This window comes from Notolabrus celidotus, chromosome 2 (genome assembly GCF_009762535.1).
Source record: "Notolabrus celidotus isolate fNotCel1 chromosome 2, fNotCel1.pri, whole genome shotgun sequence".
NCBI classification, from domain to species: domain Eukaryota; kingdom Metazoa; phylum Chordata; class Actinopteri; order Labriformes; family Labridae; genus Notolabrus; species Notolabrus celidotus.
In genome coordinates this window covers 9,950,352-9,968,252 of record NC_048273.1, presented here as the reverse complement: position 1 = coordinate 9,968,252, position 17,901 = coordinate 9,950,352, and the positions used below count along the sequence as shown (strand labels likewise).

The following is a 17,901-nucleotide window of genomic DNA, read 5'->3' as shown; positions in this document are numbered from 1 at the left end:
GTGTGTGTGTGTGTGTGTGTGTGTGTGTGTGTGTGTGTGTGTGTGTGTGTGTGTTCCTGTAAGCTCGTCTGTGTGGTTGCTGTGGGGTTGATTGTACCCGCTCAGCTACAACCCTGCAGACCCGTTTTGTACTTTTTATGTGGCAGCCTCGAATTCTTCCCACTGACGATTTTCTGAGGGCTCAGACTGCTGCATCACTGTCTCACACACACACACACACACACAGAGGACCCAGAGATTAGAGGACATGTCCGTTAGAGACGCTGATCTCTCCTCCACAGAGCTGCAGGATTGTCTTCTTCTGATCTTGCAGATGACTCTTCTGTTTCATCATATCTTCATCGTGTTTCTCATCCTCAGAGGTTCTCTCTGTCCTCACAGACTCATCTCTTCATCCTGCGCTCAAGTCTCATTTATCAGTTAAATTTCAGATCTGAGTCCATGTTTGACTTCTTTTGGATCATTTATTTGTAGGTTTTGTGTTTTGTGCACAAGCTGCTGCAAATCAGCTGAGCCGGTTTGATAGTTTTAGATCAGGGTCAGGGTCAGGGTCAGGGTCTGGGTACATGTGTGAAAAGGAGCAGTGATGACCCACAGAGCTGTTAAATAAACCCTGCAGTGTAAAATGTGTCACCTGTTGTAGAGGACGTGCAGTACAGAGCAGGTGACTTCACCTCATGTTGCTCAATGTTTCCTTTCGTGGAATTTATGTAAATGTCTCAAAGTAGTTGTGGCTAGTGATGGGGGGTCAACCTCCAGCTTCCTGTCCCATCACACGCACTCTCTCTCTCACACACACACACACACACACACACACAGAGAGAGAGAGAGAGAGAGAGAGAGAGAGAGAGAGAGAGGCTGTCTTCATGCACACTGCAGCCCTGAGAGGATTCTAACTGTGATAAAGTTTCATGAAGTTAAAGATCAGTCAGCAGGGGGGGGGGGGGGGGGATTTGGGTTCCTATGACTTCAAGCTGACTAGCATCATGGTCATGTCCTCCGAGTGTGTGTGTGTGTGTGTGTGTGTGTGTGTGTGTTTGTGTGTGTGTGTGTGTGTGTGTGTGTGGGCGGGCTCTGTAGGAGCTGAATACATAGACAGCAGAGTTGATTTAAGTCACAGCAGCTCAGACCTGCACTCAGTCAGCCTTTCAGCAGCATCATGAACCCAGACCAGAACTACCCTCTCCCTCAGGTGTTCCTTGTGGACGGAGGGCAGGGTCCACAGTATCCGGCCCACCAACCCAATCTGGTACCCTGCTGGTCCTTCCCTCCCCCCCAGGAGAGACAGAGGAGGAGCAGGGAGAGGAGCGGGGGCTGCATGGGGGTCCGGCCCGGCACAGCCCTGCTGGTCCTGATGCTGTTCCTGCTGGTGTTCGCCGCACTCGGCTTTGAGGGGTTCCAGATCTACAGGATGCAGAGAGAACTGAAGGAGCTCAGACAGGTGAGGACACACCTGAGAGGGTGCTTTATCTTCTTTATCTGGTTGTTGTAACGTGTTCACCCTGCAGACCGTTGAGGGTCTGGGTCGTGGTTTTTGGTCTCTGGAGGTCTGATTGCTGTGAGAGTAATGTGAGGCTGTGAAACACTTGTGCAGCCCGCAGCAGAGCGAGGCAGTAGCGAGGGGAAACTGTGGAGGGTTATAATAATGCTCTGACCTCCTGGCCTGTTGTTACGGGGGCGAAGCTGCAGAAGAAGTGTGAGTTTCACTTTGCTGATGGAGAGATGAGAGGGTGGAGGGAGGGAAGCTCAGTTAAATCATTTTATTAACATTCAGGAAACATGTTAATAAGAACATCAGTCATCTGTTTTGCATGTCAGCCTGAAGTGTCAGAAGGAATCTGCCAAAGGTGTCTAACTGATGAGATTTACATCACAGTTCCTTAAAAGCTGCATGTTTTACAAGTTCAACTCATTCAAAGCAAACAAACACTCAGAGCAGGAACACATCTTTTCAACACATTGATCATTTCTTAAAATAAGAGCAGGAGTTTTAAGAGTTACACAGTTTTTCTCTCCATCTCTAAATTAAGTGGATTGTTCCAGTTTATGTGACATAAGCTGTCATCGTCCTCATCTTCATCCATGGCTTCAAAGTCGGGCATGATAACAGTGAGAGCAGCCAACAAGCTGCAACTTCTGCTGGGGGCAAATGAAGCCAGTGCTGATTGCAGGAGAAAGCTGCAGTTCCTCCAGTCCCCACTAGAGTGTGTCTCCTGCAGTGAGTCAGTCCCCATAGAGCCCCATGTTAAAATGTTACAGCAGATATAAACATGTTTACAGCCTGGTACAAAAACAGTTTGGGTCTCTATAGCTCATTTCTTTCTTCATGACAACTGTACGGCTGAATTTATATGCAACTCATCTGTTGTAGGTTAAGGGTTAAAGGGAGGGTTAGGGGCGTGACTGATTTTACGGATAGGTGTGCACACTTCAAAGTTTATTTTCAGATCACCTTTAAGAGCAGATGTCACAAAGTGCTTCATAATAAAATATAAAGAGCACAAACAGAGATTACAAAAAGCCGTTGAAACTGAAAGACTAAAGGAGTGAACTTTGATCGACTGTGACATTTAAAGAGCGCAGCGCGGACTGAGTGTGGTCTGAGGTCTGGGGAGACAGTGTTTCCTCTGACGCTCTGATCTGATCCTCTGTTTCTCTGCAGGCTAAACCAGAGCGTGAGGCTCCCAGCACTCAGAAGCAGATCGGTGAGCCACACACACACACACACACACACACACACACACACACAAAACACACACACACACACACTCACACATTAAGCAGTCTGTGTTGATGGACAGAGGATCTGATGAGTCTGTAATGTTGTTTCAGGTTTCCCTGAAGCAGTGAGGAAAGAAGAGGAGAGCAGAGCTGCAGCTCATGTGATAGGTAACATCACAACACACATGCTCAGTTGAAACACAAAAAGTCTCTTACCTGTTTGTTTTCTTAAAGTGCACCTAAATGCAAACCATAATAAAAGTAAGACCTCATTATTTATGAGAATCGGGGACAAATGTCAGCATCCATCAGTCAGAACCCTGCAGAGTCCAGGTGGAGGTGCTGCACCAGGTCATTCAAGTGACTTTTATCGGACTGGTTCAAACCTCCGACAGCTCACCTGTACTTTTTTCAAGTTTAGTTTAAATATCTGAAGTATAGGTGAGCTGATCATCCAGCCTCCTGGTTCACCTGAGGCTAAATCTGTGTCCCTGTTCAGCCAAGTGCAGAGGTTTCCACCAACATCTCCTGGTCTCTATTGGGAGCCGTTTGTAAAGTTGTGCACACTGAAAATAACAGCTTCAGTTCTCCACATTTAGCTCCAAAACTTCATAAAAATGCAGTGAATTTTTAAAAGTCCTGTTTTTATCACATTTAGAGAAATATTTGTGATCTTCTTCACATTTAATTTTGTTGTGAAAAAGATCAAGTACAAATCACTGTTAAATCTAAATGCTAAATCTAAATCTAAATGTTAAATGAACTTTACAAATTGGCGCCCCATAGGTCTCAGTGTGTTGGGACTGGGCGCACTCATGTTCCCCAGGCTGAATTTGTTTTGGACTTTAGCGTGTGGTCTTGGATTTGCATCGTTTCTACATTTGCTGCCCGCTTCTCCTGATCCAGATCACTCAGGCCGTCACAGATCGGCTGCTGTCGTCAGCGTCTGGAAGTCAGGGAAGCTGTGGAGCTGTTCCCCCAGACTCAGTCATTTGACGGCAGCACCTGTCAGAAATGAACTCTTGTGATGTGCATGATTCCCCTCACTCTGAAGAGATGTTGCTCCTCTATCAGATGTTGTTTCCTGCTCAGTGATCTCCTGCTCCTCTCTGAAGCTCTATCTTCTCCTCCTCCTGCAGGGCGGATGGATGGAAGCACAGTTCAGCCTCTGCGCTGGAACCCTCACGATGGGCGGGGCTTCACATCAGGGGGCGTGGCCTACATATATGAAGACGGAGCGCTACAGGTGAACGAGACAGGACTGTACCACGTTTACTCCCGTGTGGAGTTGACCTTCAGGGACTGCTCCCCCGAGTCCGCCTTCCTGCACAGCGTCTACGTGAGGCGAACAGGCCGGACAGCTCCTCTGAAGCTGATGGAGGCGCACAGAGCGGGGTTCTGCCCCCAGAGGACCAGACTCTCCTGGACCACGGAGAGCTACCTGGGCTCGGCTCTGCAGCTGCAGAAACTCGACCGAGTTTATGTGAACGTTTCTCAGCCTGGTTTTCTAAGACACGGTTCTTACGCCAACTTCTTCGGCCTCTACAAGATCTGAAGAGTTTAAGACTGATGAGGTCATGTGTTGATCTGTAACGTAAGGACGACTAAACTTTGTGAACTCTGATTTATTTGTTTTTTAGCTTTAAAAAGGTGAGCAGACGTACCGCGTTAACGTCCCAGTCACAGCCCCACACGATTGACTCGGTGAAAAAGAGAGGGGAGGTGTGCTCTCCTCACCTCAGGCTCTGCCTTTCCATGTAGGCATGTGGAAGGGCAGGGAGCTCCCATCACAGAGCCATACCGCCTAATATAACTCATTGCATTCGATCTTTGATGAGAGTTTCTCTGTCTGATACTGGAGCAGGAATCGTCTGTTTGATAATCCCGCTCCAGAATCTGACATGAAGACGAAATGATCTAAAGAATAAAAACTTCTCTCTGACAAACTTCAAGAAATAATCTGATTGTACTCTGAAGGTCATGAGGAGGCGTCAGAGTGAAAGTGAGACTGTTTCCACATCAGTTAAAACTCCTTACTGTGACATCAAGTAAACTTTGAAGACTTTGTCTCCATGAATATTCCACCAAACAGCATCAAAGTCAAACATGAAATATTTGATTTAAAGCTCCTGTCAGTGTCTTTTGGTTTGTGTGGATTTGGCGTCCCTTGTGGACAAAGTTTGAAGTATAAAATCCCCATTAGAGTGCTAGTAGTTTTATGAAGTCTGTATCTGAATCAGGTCAATGTTATCCAGTCTGACTTTGGTAACCCTGAACATTGTCTGACCCTGGATGAAGACAAAGTGGACTTCTCTGGAAGAAAAAGACGTGTTCAGATCACCTGGACCCCTGGAACATGAATAGATCTGTGCCTTCAGAGTCACTAACACTAACACTGTAGCTCTTTCATATTTATTTAATGATGCAATGTGCCTTTTAAGATGAGACTGCTTTAAGAAAATAAAGATGTTTAATTTTTCCTGTGGTGAATGTTTATCAGTTATGAGCAGGCGTGTGAGAAACACCCACAGCTGCTCAGTTTGTGACCACTGGAAAACATGTCACAGCATCACTCCTCCTCGGAGACTTTCAGTCCACTCTGCAGGTTCAGAAAGAAGGAGTTTAATCTGAAGAGTAATGAGCATGCCTAATTGGTGTTAGACAGCGCAGTGCAGGATGCATTGCTACTGTTTAACACCTCTGTGCGTCACCACAGAGAGGGGACGCAGCTTTAACGTGGTTCCTTCCTGTGTGAGCGTCTCAAGGGTCTTTTGCTAAAACTTTTTCTGCCTCTTTTTACCCACAAGTTCTGCAAGACGTCTGAACACAGAGCTGAGGACAGAGCAGGGTGTTTCATTTTAGAGCAGACTCTGAAAAGAGTCCCGTCAGCAGGAAACAGGTGGATTTCTGAGGAAGCTGTAGAGCCGAGCTGATGTACGGTCTCGTTTTATTATCTGCTGGAGCCGATGGCCTGCAGGACCGAGAGATACAGGAAACACATGATAGCTCTTTTGTGGTGTGTGACATGTTCTGTTGTTTCCTGATGCAGCCCGTCTCTGTGCAGAGCTGCAGACTGCAGGCTGTCCGACTCTGAGACAGAGATTTCAGTCTGCAGAAGAGCCGTACTCATCCACCACAAGACAGTATAATGCAAACTCTTCTGGTTATTAGTTGTCAGACTTTCATAGTCACGAGTTTAAAGATTCAGAAGCTGATTTCAGTCTGAACGAACAAACTCAACCTGCTGACAGGTGAAGCCTGAAGTGTAACATCACTATACCGACACCTTTTTACATCACATATACTGACACAGCTCTGAAAGTATACACTCCGTATGACCTCTGACCTCTGAACATCACTGGACCTCTCACAGAGTCACCTGTCAGTGTGGATCTGTCAGGCAGCAGGATGGGAGCGACTCTGACCAGAACCAAACTGTGATGGGTCAGAGCGTCTCTGCAGCTCCTATGGGGAGTTCCCAGTCTGCAGGGTCAGGACCAGATGAGGTCCAAGGATGGAGAACAGGGTCATGGGTGGCAAAGGCTCAGTGATGTGTTTGTCCTCTTGTCCTCTACTGAAAGCTCTTCAGACCTGGACCAGAAGGAGGTCTGGTTGAACACCATGAAGTCAAGGTGTTGACTCCAGATCTCAGTCCAGTCCAGTATCTGTGGGATGAGCTGGACTGGTTTTGGTCCTGATCTGATGAGAGGTCAGGGTCAGGTATGGTAACATCATGTCTGACCCTTCTGAATTTGGTATTGATTGTACTGTAGGGTAATCAGCTGATCGCTCCGTTATGAAAATGATCTGCTGGGAGCAGAGATGTGGTTTGGTTGAGTTTCTGTGATCACTTTGTTCTCTCTGTGACAATGTTTGTTCAAAGTGAAGTTCTGCCCACAGTCTGTGTTTCACTACAAAACTCCCTCTGAAGTCTGAAAACGAGGAGGGGGGGGGGGGGGGTAACATGCTGCACAGCCGTCTGATGTGAGTCTTGCATCATTGCATCAAATCAAACACAATAAGTGAGAACAAACATCAGAACGTCACAGTTTCTGAAAGGCTAACCAATCCGCAATCACCACAACAAGTAATCACGAGTGACCTGATGAGAAAATCCAAATGTTAAATGTTAAATGTTAAATCTAAATGTTAAATTTTACTCTGCGATCCTAAATATTTAGCTAATATGAAAATTCACACTGCCGTCTAGCTGAAGTACCAAAATAAAAGCTTCATGAAGTGCTACAGACTTAGCAATAACATCTTAGCTTGTCTGGACCATAGACTGGGTCAGTGTTGACTCTAAGTCTCTTCGATGTTCAACCTATCAGGAGGAGAACAGTCTCATGATTGTTCAAAGATTCAGAGTAAACGAAGGACAAATGCAGGTTCGAGAGTTAACGCTGTCGACCTCTACAGACAGACCTTTCATTATCAACCTTGCAGTGTAACTTTAAGGCTCATTTCAAGTGTTTTTATTTGATCTCTGATTTTTAAAGTGAAGAACTTTTTGCCGAAAATTTCCATAAGAAATAAACTTAACTTTCCTAAAACAATCATTAAATATATCATAGCAGGCCTAATAATAAAGTCTTTAAACTGCAGTAATGAATACGTCCTCCACCTCTTGAGAGAACAAAGGAGACTTTGACCTCGCATTTAGCGCCATCTGTTGGTCATTTTATGAATTACATTAAATATGAGAGTCAGGTGACAAGAGAGGGAAAAACCCATGAAGGAACCTTTAATATGAATTAATATGAATTTTAACTGATTATCTTATCTTATTTCATTTTTATTTATGTATTCATTCATTTATTTATTTAAATTTATCTACTCAGTTCTATTGTCATTTTTAGCATTCATTTTATTTTTTCAACTCTTGTCCTTACCCTTTTTTAATTTATTTATTTTAACTATATTCTTAAAATTAATTTGACGCTTTAACTTATTTTAATTACATATATTTTTATTGTTGTCTGTGTGCATATCTCTCTATTTTAAAATCCATATAATTTTTTTAATATGTCTTGCCATTATATTATTTCTGCTTCTTTCTTGTTTTCGATGGCTGTAAAGCTCTTTGGGTTTCATTTGATTCGTATGAAAGGTGATCTATAAATAAAGCTTGAAATGATCTTTGAGCTTTGCAGGACGATAAACTGCTTTAATGAGTCTTTACTGACACCAGTATGCACTGACTCTTTCAGGTAAACCGTGTGTGTTCATCAGCTCATGCTTTATCAACCTGACTTTTTAAACATTAATCAAACACGTCTTCCTCTCTGAGTCAGGGTCATCTCAGGTCACTGCTTTTCAACTATTTCTTATTATTCAATGTTTTTAACTGGAAAAGGTGCGAGCGCACTCTGTAAAAGCTCTGCAGTGCATTTTTAATCCACCAGAGGGCGCTGACGTATTTTCAGTGATGAACCTGAACAAGGGGAGAGGGAGGGAGGGAGGAGGAAGAGGAGGAAGGTGCTGAAATCTTTGAGCAGACAGAAGAGATAATTTGAGACATGTCAAAAGATGCTTCGACGCTTCAGTGTTCTCTTCAGAGTCTCAAATCAAATCAAGGTGTCTCAGTCACGCACACAGACCCTCAATCATCAAATTCACGAGAGGACACACACACACATTTCATATTTTGAACCAGCTGTTTAATACTTAATCCTGATTGGTCAAAATTCGTATTAATTCTCAACAACAAGCGACACCAGGAACAACCTGATCACACACGCCACAACAGATCAATCCACAGAAAGTAGACCGTCGTGATTCCTACTCTGCCTGTTGACGCTGTGGTAAAAATGTTAGAATAGAACGGAACTAAACAGAACAGATCAAAGGAGAATAGAACAGAATGTTCCGAAGTCTCAAAGCCAAATAGAACAGCGATTCATTCTAAACAGCAAAAGAGACACCAGGAACAAACCTGATCACACATCATATCAAATCACTCCACAGAAAGTAGTCAATCAATCAATCTTTATTTGCATATCGCCAAATCACAACAAAAGTTATCTCAAGACGCTTTTACAAACATAGCAGGTCTAGGCCACTCTATGTCAAATTATGAACAGAGACCCAACACCAAGACAGGATAAGACTCAGTCTGACCCCACCTTAATCCACCATGAGCATTGCACCTTGCAGTATTTAGCTAGTTACAGCGACGAGGAAAAACTTCCTCTAACAGGCAGGAACCTCGAGCAGAACCAGACAGCCATCTGCTGAGACTGAGTTGGGTCTGGAAAGAGGGATAGAGGAGAATAAGAGACAGAGGGAGCGGTGACAGTGATGAGACGAGTAGTAGAGGCTGTTGTCGCTGGAGTCCAGCATGTCCGTATCAGCTGGAGTCTGGAGCGTCCACAGCAGGAGGACGTCTACGGCAGCTTAGAGGAACCTACGAGACAAGGGAGCTCAGGGACTCCAGAAAGGTCTATGGTTAGTAATTTTGATGGGACAGGGAGAGTTGAAGTAAGAGATGAGGGGGTGAGATAGGATCCCGGTGTGTCAGTGTGCCAGTTCCCCTTGCAGTCTAAGTCTATAGCAGCATAACTAAGAGCTGGTCCAAGCCTGATCCAGCTCTAATTATAAGCTTTATCAAAAAGGAAAGTTTGAAGTAGAGAGGGTGTCTGCCTCCCGGACCCTGACTGATAGATGATTCCAAAGGAGAGGGGCCTGATAACTGAAGGTTCTACCTCCAGATACTACTTTTAGAGACTTTAGATACGATGAGCAGACCTGCATGTTGGGAGCGTAGTTTTCTAGAGGGGTAATAGTAGTCCATCCCATTCCTCCTCTGCCTGTTGACACTGTGGCAAAAACGTTAGTGTGGTCTCAGGCTGGTCTTGGTCGTGAGGAAATAATGACAGTTCGCAGGCACAGATGTGAGAGCAGCCTGAGGAGCTACTGGATCCCAACCATCTCTGAGAGGGAGAAGTGGAGCAACATCCTGTCCTGGGATCCAGAGCTGGAGAGAGAATCTCTAAGCTGCTGATCTCTGAAGAGTCAATTAAACCAGAAGAGGTAGAGATGACAGACACGATGTTCAAAGAGGAGACGTTTGACTCATTTATGTTTAAAGGTGAGTCAATGTCAATATTCCTGCAGAAGTCCCGTTCACCTCGTTTAACGTTACCTTCAGTGGAAAAGTTTACTTTTATGTGGACTACAACTAATCAGAGGATCAGGTCTGAACTGGACCCTGAATTAAAATGTTCAGTTTGATGTTCATTCATGAAACAAGGAGGCCGATGAGAGTCTGTTAACAGGTAGTAACAGGATAAAGTGTGCGGGCGGTTACTGGTACACACTGAGGTGTACTTTGTCCAGCTCACACAAACCTGACCAGCTTCACATTTTCATTTCTTGTGTTAGCTCTGCCTCGCTCTCTCTGTTTTATCAGAATGATCTCTGCTCATCCTCAGATTACAGTAAGTGTTATTGTTTATCCACTGTCTCGTCGTCTAGCTTCAGTCTTTTTCTCTATTTTACTTTGTCACTTCTTGATCGTGTTTTCTCTTAGATGGAAAAAGAGCTGGAGTTCCCATCAGCACAGAGTCGTCCTCTTTAGATTTTGAGACACGTCTGATCTGAAACTGAGAGAGCAGCTTTTAACAGATTAAAGATAGCAGCATCCAGGGACTGGATTCTGTCCCTTGTTTTGTACCCACAGCAGCTCTGAGGGGGGTCCACCACGGTTTAGTATTTGAGTCAGCAGAAGAAAGTTTCCTGGAATCACACAGCATGTGTCAGGTCTCGATAATACAGCATGAAGCCTGTTGATGCTGGGGGAGTAAAGTGGGGGATCCCCTGTTTATATGATGGGAAATCTCTCCCTTTATTCTCTGGCCCCCCTCTCTCTCTCTCTCTCTCTCTCTCTCTCTCTCTCTCTCACTCTCTCTCTCTCTCTCTCTCTCTCTCTCTCTCTCTCTCTCTCTCTCTCTCTGCAGTTTGATTGTGCCCTGTGTTTTTTTTTTTTACAGAAATGTGTGAGGTGTTTATCTAGGTCTCTCTCTCCATCTGTGTCCCTCTGACTCTGTCCTCTGTGTTGAAGGGTCAGAATGAGTCAGCAGGCTGCAGGGCTGCAGGGCTGCAAGGCTGCAGAAACCTGCTCCATGCTGTCCCCCTTCCTACACACACACCACCACCATCACCACAGCCAGCACACACCACTGCTCTGGGAGCACAGAACCAAAAGGTGTGGGTGTACTGTCCAAGAAATGTGCCAGTCGTCTCCCTGTGTGAATGAAATGGAAAGTATAATTTACCAGAAACGTAGGCGGCAGATTATCAGATTGTATAAACGTTCATTTCTGCAGTTAAGTCAGCAGGACGAGATGTTACAGACACGAGATCTTTCCACAATCAAAGCTTTTTTAAAGCAGCATCGAAACCATGCAGCTCCGTGCCATGACTGCCTTCCACAACAAGACCATGCCCCACGCAGGTCAGACCCTGAGCCGGTGCTGCTGTCAGGGGAAGTGACATCAGGGCACTGTATGAGGGGAGGGGAGATGGATGTTTCTAAGGGCCCATGGCTGACAGGGGCCTTTATTTCTACACAATCCAATCCACTTTATTTATATCGCACATTTAAAACAACAATCAAGTTTTGCAAAGTGCTGCACAGTGAGGTAAAATAAGTTAAAACACACAGAACATAAAACGCTGTCAGAAAATAAAATAGAATAAAGTAAAAGAATCATGATAAAACAAATAAAACACTTAAATAAAATAAAAACACAGTGAGAGCAAATAAAAATCCAATAAAAGAACAGACAGAGACAGAGACCACACAACGCGCCACGCTGGGTTAAAAGTCAAGGAGTAAAAATATGTTTTAAGACGGATTTAAAAGTCCTTAATGTTGGGGACAATCTAACATGGGGGGGTAGCTCGTTCCACAGTTTGGGGGTCACTGCCGAGTAGGCACGGCCACCCCTGGTTTTCGTCCTGGTCTTAGGGACCACAAGAAGCTGCTATCCTGTAGACCTCAAAGACCTCGCGTGAGTGCAGCTTTGCAGGTCGGTGATGTAGTGTGGAGCGATTCCATTTAAAGATTTAAAAACAAACAATAAAATCTTAAAATAAATCCTAAAATGAACAGGGAGCCAGTGGAGGGAGGCGAGGATGGGGGTACGTGCTCTCGCTTACGGATGCCAGTTAAAAGCCGAGCAGCAGTATTCTGAATTAGCTGAAGGCGTGCCAGGGAGGCCTGGTTAACGCCGACATAAAGTGCATTGCAGTGGTCTAGTTGAGTCAAAATAAAAGCATGTATAACTTTCTCGAAATCATTAAAACATAAAACCGATTTAATCTTAGATAAAAGCCTAAGCTGATAAAAACAAGATCGGACGACGGAATTTATCTTTTTATCTAATTCAAAATCACGATCCATTATGACACCAAGATTGGTTACTGACTGTTTTACGTAAGGCTGCAGGGAGCCCAGGTCCAATATTGGGGCCTTACATGCAGCACTTGATTCGAACATAATAATTTCCATCTTGTTTCATTACAGTTTAAAAAGTTTAAAGACATCCAGGGTTTTATGTCTTTGAGGCAGTCACAGGGTGTGTGTCAGAGAAGCTGAGGGACACCATGAGCACGAGGAGGGAGCAGCTTCAGAGTGTAAACCAGCAGGTGTTGTAGTCCAGTCCCAAAACCTCCAGTCTGAGTCACAAACAACATCTTTAGTTATAAAGAGAGGAGCTGATTGACTCCAAACCAGGCTGACCGTGTGAAACTGGACTGATTGTGTGAACATGGACTGACTGGGTGGGACTTTTTGGATGTGTAGAAAATACCTCTTTTATTCACTTAAAACGACCACTCCTCTCTTTATGGAGAGACACTCATTGTTTCTGCTGCAGTGAAATCCCTGCAGGTGTCCAATCAATCAATCTTTGTTTATAAAGCACCAAATCGCAACAAATGTTATCCTCAGATTTTTTCCAAACAGAACAGGTCTAGACCGTACTCTATGTTCTATTATTAACAAAGACCCAACATCAAGACAGGATAAGATCCAGTCCCATTTTACAGACAGGACTCTGTCTGATCTCATCTTAATCCACCATGAGCAGAGCACTTTGCAGCATTTAGCAAGTTACAGTGGCAAGGACAAACTTCCTTTAACAGGCAGAAACCTCCAGCAGGACCAGACTCACGTTAGACACACATCTGATGAGACCGTGTTGGAGAGAGGGATAGAGGGAGATGAGGAGAGAGAGAGATGATAGTGGTGAGACAGATAGTAGTCTTTGTAGCAGCTGGAGTCTGGTACGTCCACAGCAGCAGAGATCCAGAGGAACCTACGAGACAAGGGAGCTCAGGGACTCCAGAGAGGTCTATGGTTAGTAACTTTAATGTGACAGGGAGAGTTAAGGTAAGAGACAGGCAGGCAGAGGAGAGAGAGGGAAAGACTGCATCCCAGTGTGTCAGTCTAAGCCTATAGCAGCATAACTAAGAACTGGTATATGCTCAACATATGCTCATATGGGGCCCTTACACAGCTTGGCTGTCTATTTCTTCAATTTAAGAGGTCAATCTAATAGCTAGATTTAAAATGTGCGAAGGATGGATGTATATTCAGTATTTGGGAAACAGTGTGTGTGGTTCTGTTTTTTGTTTACTTGTCATTTCTTATATGATTGATCAACTGTGTCTTGGTTTGTTAACTTCTGTCTTTGTCAACATACCATGTCTATGTTACACATGGGAGTGTATGTTCATTTAAGATGGAGTCTTTTTATTTCTTGTCTGCAAATCAATAAAAACTGTTGAACATAAAAAAAGAGCTGGATCAGGCTTGGACCAGCTCTTTTTTTTCTATAAGCTTTATCAAAAAGGAAAGTTTGAAGCCTACTCTTAAAAGTAGAGAGGGTGTCTGCCTCCCTGACCCTGACGGGTAGATGATTCCAAAGGAGAGGGGCCTGATAACTGAACTGTATGCCTGTCTGACCTTCTTTGCAAAGAATAAATCTCGTTAAAGAGAATTCAGTCTTTAAGTCTTTATTTCAGCGAACAGGAACCTAAAGGAAGTGGCTGAAAAGAGACGTCAGAGTTTGTTAAATGATCTAAATGAGGTTTTAGAGCTGACCCGGTCTGCAGAGGTTCATGGTCTTACTTCTGATCTGGTGTCTGAACAAAGAGGCCGAGGTGATTACTGTAGACATGCTTCATGACTTGTATTGTATTCTCCATGGTGTGAAGTAATGAGGGAGTGATGATTTCAGACGATGCAGATTCATATTTCAGTCCAGAGAGAGCTTGTAAGGGGTGACGAGTTCAACGTGACGTCTGGGGTGATCAGACTCCATCCTGACGTCTCCATGACGGATGGATGGAGCAGGGTGATGACTGGAGGTGAGCAGGGCGGAGGAGGGCAGATTTAAAGTCTAGCAGCAGCCGGATGATTGAATTTGAGCTTATCTCCTCCTCCTTGATTGTTCTCTCACACATCGATCATGTCGCAGATGAACACGTGTGTCAGCTCAAACTGAGTTAACTATCAGATACCAATAAACTGACCTTAAAATTTCAACAGCGTGTGATAATAAACCAGTCTGAGTCTTCCTCTCCATTTTCCAAGTCCTAAATTAGTCAATGCTCCAGTCCAAGTACAAGTCTGAGTCCTCAGTGGTTGATTTGAAGTGTCAGACTGGAGTCCTGAGTCACACATTTCTCCAGTGCTAGCTTCTCTACACTGGCTCCCAATAAAATATAGAATAGAATTTAAAATCCTTCTTTTAACCTACAAAGCCCTTAAAAATCAGGCACCCTCGTATCTTAAAGAGCTCATAGTGCCCTATTACCCCTCTAGAACTCTACGCTCCCAACATGCAGGCTTGCTAGTTGTACCTAAAGTATCTAAAAGTAGTATGGGAGGTAGAACCTTCAGTTATCAGGCCCCTCTCCTTTGGAATCATCTACCAGTCAGGGTCCGGGAGGCAGACACCTTCTCCACTTTTGAGAGTAGACTTAAAACTTTCCTTTTTGATAAAGCTTATAGTTAGAGCTAGCTAAATACTGCGATGTGCAATGCTCATGATGGATTAAGGTGGGGTCAGACTGAGTCTTACCCTGTCCTGAAGTTGGGTCTCTGTTCATAATTTGACATAGTGTGGTCTAGACCTCCTATGTTTGTAAAAGTGTCTTGAGATAACGTTTGTTGTGATTTGGCGCTATACAAATAAAGATTGTGCAATGCAGACGCATCATGTCAGCACTTGGTTGCTTGTTGCTGTGCTGTTGAAGCAAAGTGTTGGGACCTTGATCTGGATCAGAAACCCTCTCTTCCTGTCACAGTTTCTTCTCCTCTCGTAACTGAACTGTGACGGTTTGACACTTTGACAAAGTTAGCCACGTGTTAGAAAATGTCCCGGTTTGGATTGATTTGGGCCCCGACACCTTGGTTGAGTTTAGTAAAGAGATTGTGGTCAGGGTTAAAGAAGAGGTGTGAGTGAGGGAACATAACATTTATGACACTTTAAAAGGTAAAAAAAAACCTTAAGTTTGGTTTCCTGTTCTGACGTAAAGGTCAGGCTTTTGGTTAAAAGTCCTGCAGACTTTCATTATTTCATACGACTGCTCCTGAATGCGTTAGTGCTTTGACGTGGTCTTTGAAAGCTTTCATTTATTTATCATTAAAATGGAACTTTCAGCACACTGAGGGGGCAGTTGGTGTAAAGAAACCCACGCAGAGCGAGGCAGAGGGGCTCCCCCTGAGTATTGCAGTTTATTCTAAGAAAACCATAATCTGTTATCATGCCATCAAACACGTTCCACACCTCATCTCTTTTCTTCACAGTTTTTAGTATCACGGTAACCAGCTATGCCGACATCACCCACTGAGACCACTCGTACTTTAGCATCTCCAGAAGACTCTTCAACTTCTTATCCAAGGATGAAATTCTGGATTAAATCTGATCAGGATCCCAATCACAATTTGTATTCTGGAGAAATCTCGAAAAATCTCAAGAAAGTTTTGCAGTCCTGAAAAACAAGATTTTGAAAACATTTTGGGGGTTCTTGAGAAACTGTTGTAAGATACTGGTAAATTTATCAAGAACTCAGTTTTCATTTGCAGTCTTAAAATCCTAAAAAAAAATTTGCAGACCTGATGTACTGTTGCAAAACCCCCAAATACTTTGGTAAGATCCTGAAAGACCTTTGAAAGAATCTACAAAATTTCTGCAAGATCATGAAAAACTTTGAAAGAGTCAGAGAAACTTTCGGAGGCTGAAGAAAATGTTGGGATCCTGAAGAATTTTATAAGGATCCTGAATAACTTTGGCAAGAAACAGAGAACATTTTTTTTAGGTCTGGAGAGACTTTCGGAGACCCAGGAGGCTTTTGTGTGATCCTGAGGAATCTGTGAACGAGCTAGTTTTCTGTTCTAGCTCCAACAAAATAAAATTATTTGTGTTCAGGTGACCACAAGTTGATTTAGGTCACTTCAGAGGAGTGTGTAATACCTTGGATAATCAGTGATTGTTGGCCAAGAAGACCAAAACATAAAACATAACTTAAACAATTAAATGAATTAATAAAGGCATTAAAAAGAACCACCCTTCATTCTTTCTCTCTATCTCTTGAGGGAAGCTCAAAGAAAATACGGCCTCCTGTGCACGGGTCGACAAATAAAGAAGGGTCTGACAAACACTGAACAAGCCACAAGTATGGTGAGCAGGGTATACTTGCTGAACGAGGGCTTCCTGTCTGATGAGGTGAGAACACCTTCCTGTTAAAAACCTTCAGTTGTGATAAGAGAGTGTTAGCAGCATTCTAGTGGTTAGCATTACCAGTCAGCTTGTTATCAGCAGCATGCTAGCTAGTTAATGACAACTGCATTAAAGCTAGGGTTGGTAGTCACGGAAAACTAGCATGAGTTTGGATGTAGCATTTCCTCAAGACTCCGTCTAACCCCTCCCCCCTCCCCTCAGAGCTCCTCCAAAATGACGCCCCTGCAAACATATGATCGTGACTGATTCAAAACCGGTCCTCACCAAAACATTATCATAGTGAAAGTTAAAAACACAAACAAACATGGCTGCTGTTAGTACTCACAACTGTCCAGTTGTACTGGTGACACGATATCAGGAGAAAAGTTATAACACATGTAATACTGTAACAGCTCTACTGTTTGTTAAATGTGTTCAGTGTAGATGTTCTTAATTCCTACAGTGTTGACAGTCAGTGAAGGCATCAGGAGAGGTGTAGAGTGTGCCAGCAGGAGAGAGGAGAGACAGGCAGGAGAAGTTTATCATTCATTCAAACATTGATTGTTGTTTTGTTGGTTGGCGTGATCACAGTCAACAGTGACAGGTTAGTAAAGATCAACGTGTTCACGAATCGGCTCATCATCCTTACAGCGTCCGGACGGACGCAACAATATAAATTTCTGTAGGACTTACTGAATGTCATTAATTCTTTTGCTTGTCAGAGCCCCCGTGGTGAGAGCTTTTTAGACTCTGATCCAGACTACAGTCCTGAGCAAAGCACCTCATCGGGTCAGAGGGGACAGGCCCGAGGTCGAGCGAGAGGGGCAGTAAATAGAGTCAGGGGAAGCAGAGGCAGGGGACGGGGAATGCATGCCAGGGAAATGTATGTGCAGGAGGCGGGCAGAACGGCGGGACGGGATTTGATTTGTTCAAAAAAATTGGACCCTAAAGGCGGTGATTGGTTGGTGTTTTTCCAGGCTTACTCCGGCTGTAGATAGCAGCTTTTTTCGATCTTTTTTAAGAACACATTATGTATTGATTACCATCAGGACATAAAGATCATTTTAACCAGTATAACAAAAAGTGTATCTAAATCTGACTACCAACCCCAGCTTTAATAGTTTATTAACGACTGTAAAACTTCTTCATGGGTGTTCTCACTGACACTGCCTGAACAATACCAAACCCAGCGGTATAGCTCACCTGTTCTCAGCAACACCTGTTTCTTAGCTCATGTTCAGACATCTTAGGTAATCTGTTAGTGTCATAATCCACAGAGACAGAAAAATCCCCAAACACAACAAACATGGCCCAGAGATTAAGTTCAGGGCCTGAGTTTGCTGACAGACAGAAACCCCTCAATCGGCTGAAAATAGGTGAGTTGTATATAAATTCAGCTGTACAGTTGTCATGAAGAGAGAAATGAGCTATAGAGAGTTTTTACCAC

General features: G+C 43.9%; 1 protein-coding gene across 1 annotated transcript; it reads left to right on the top strand.

Moving 5' to 3' along the window:
• Nucleotides 1-1,138: 1,138 nt before the first annotated feature.
• faslg (Fas ligand (TNF superfamily, member 6)) lies at nucleotides 1,139-5,200 on the top strand. The gene is made up of 4 exons (XM_034712131.1): nucleotides 1,139-1,441; nucleotides 2,663-2,705; nucleotides 2,833-2,889; nucleotides 3,861-5,200. Exons 1-4 carry the CDS (start codon nucleotides 1,160-1,162, stop codon nucleotides 4,274-4,276), a joined length of 798 nt encoding a protein of 265 aa, XP_034568022.1. The 5' UTR covers nucleotides 1,139-1,159; the 3' UTR covers nucleotides 4,277-5,200.
• The last annotated feature ends 12,701 nt before the right edge of the window (nucleotides 5,201-17,901 follow it).

Coding starts and splice junctions, on each gene's coding strand:
- faslg (XM_034712131.1), top strand. CDS start 1,160: ATGAACCCAGACCAGAACTACCCTCTCCCTCAGGTGTTCCTTGTGGAC. Junction 2,706..2,832: donor CAGCACTCAGAAGCAGATCG/GTGAGCCACACA, acceptor ATGTTGTTTCAG/GTTTCCCTGAAGCAGTGAGG. Junction 2,890..3,860: donor AGCTGCAGCTCATGTGATAG/GTAACATCACAA, acceptor CTCCTCCTGCAG/GGCGGATGGATGGAAGCACA.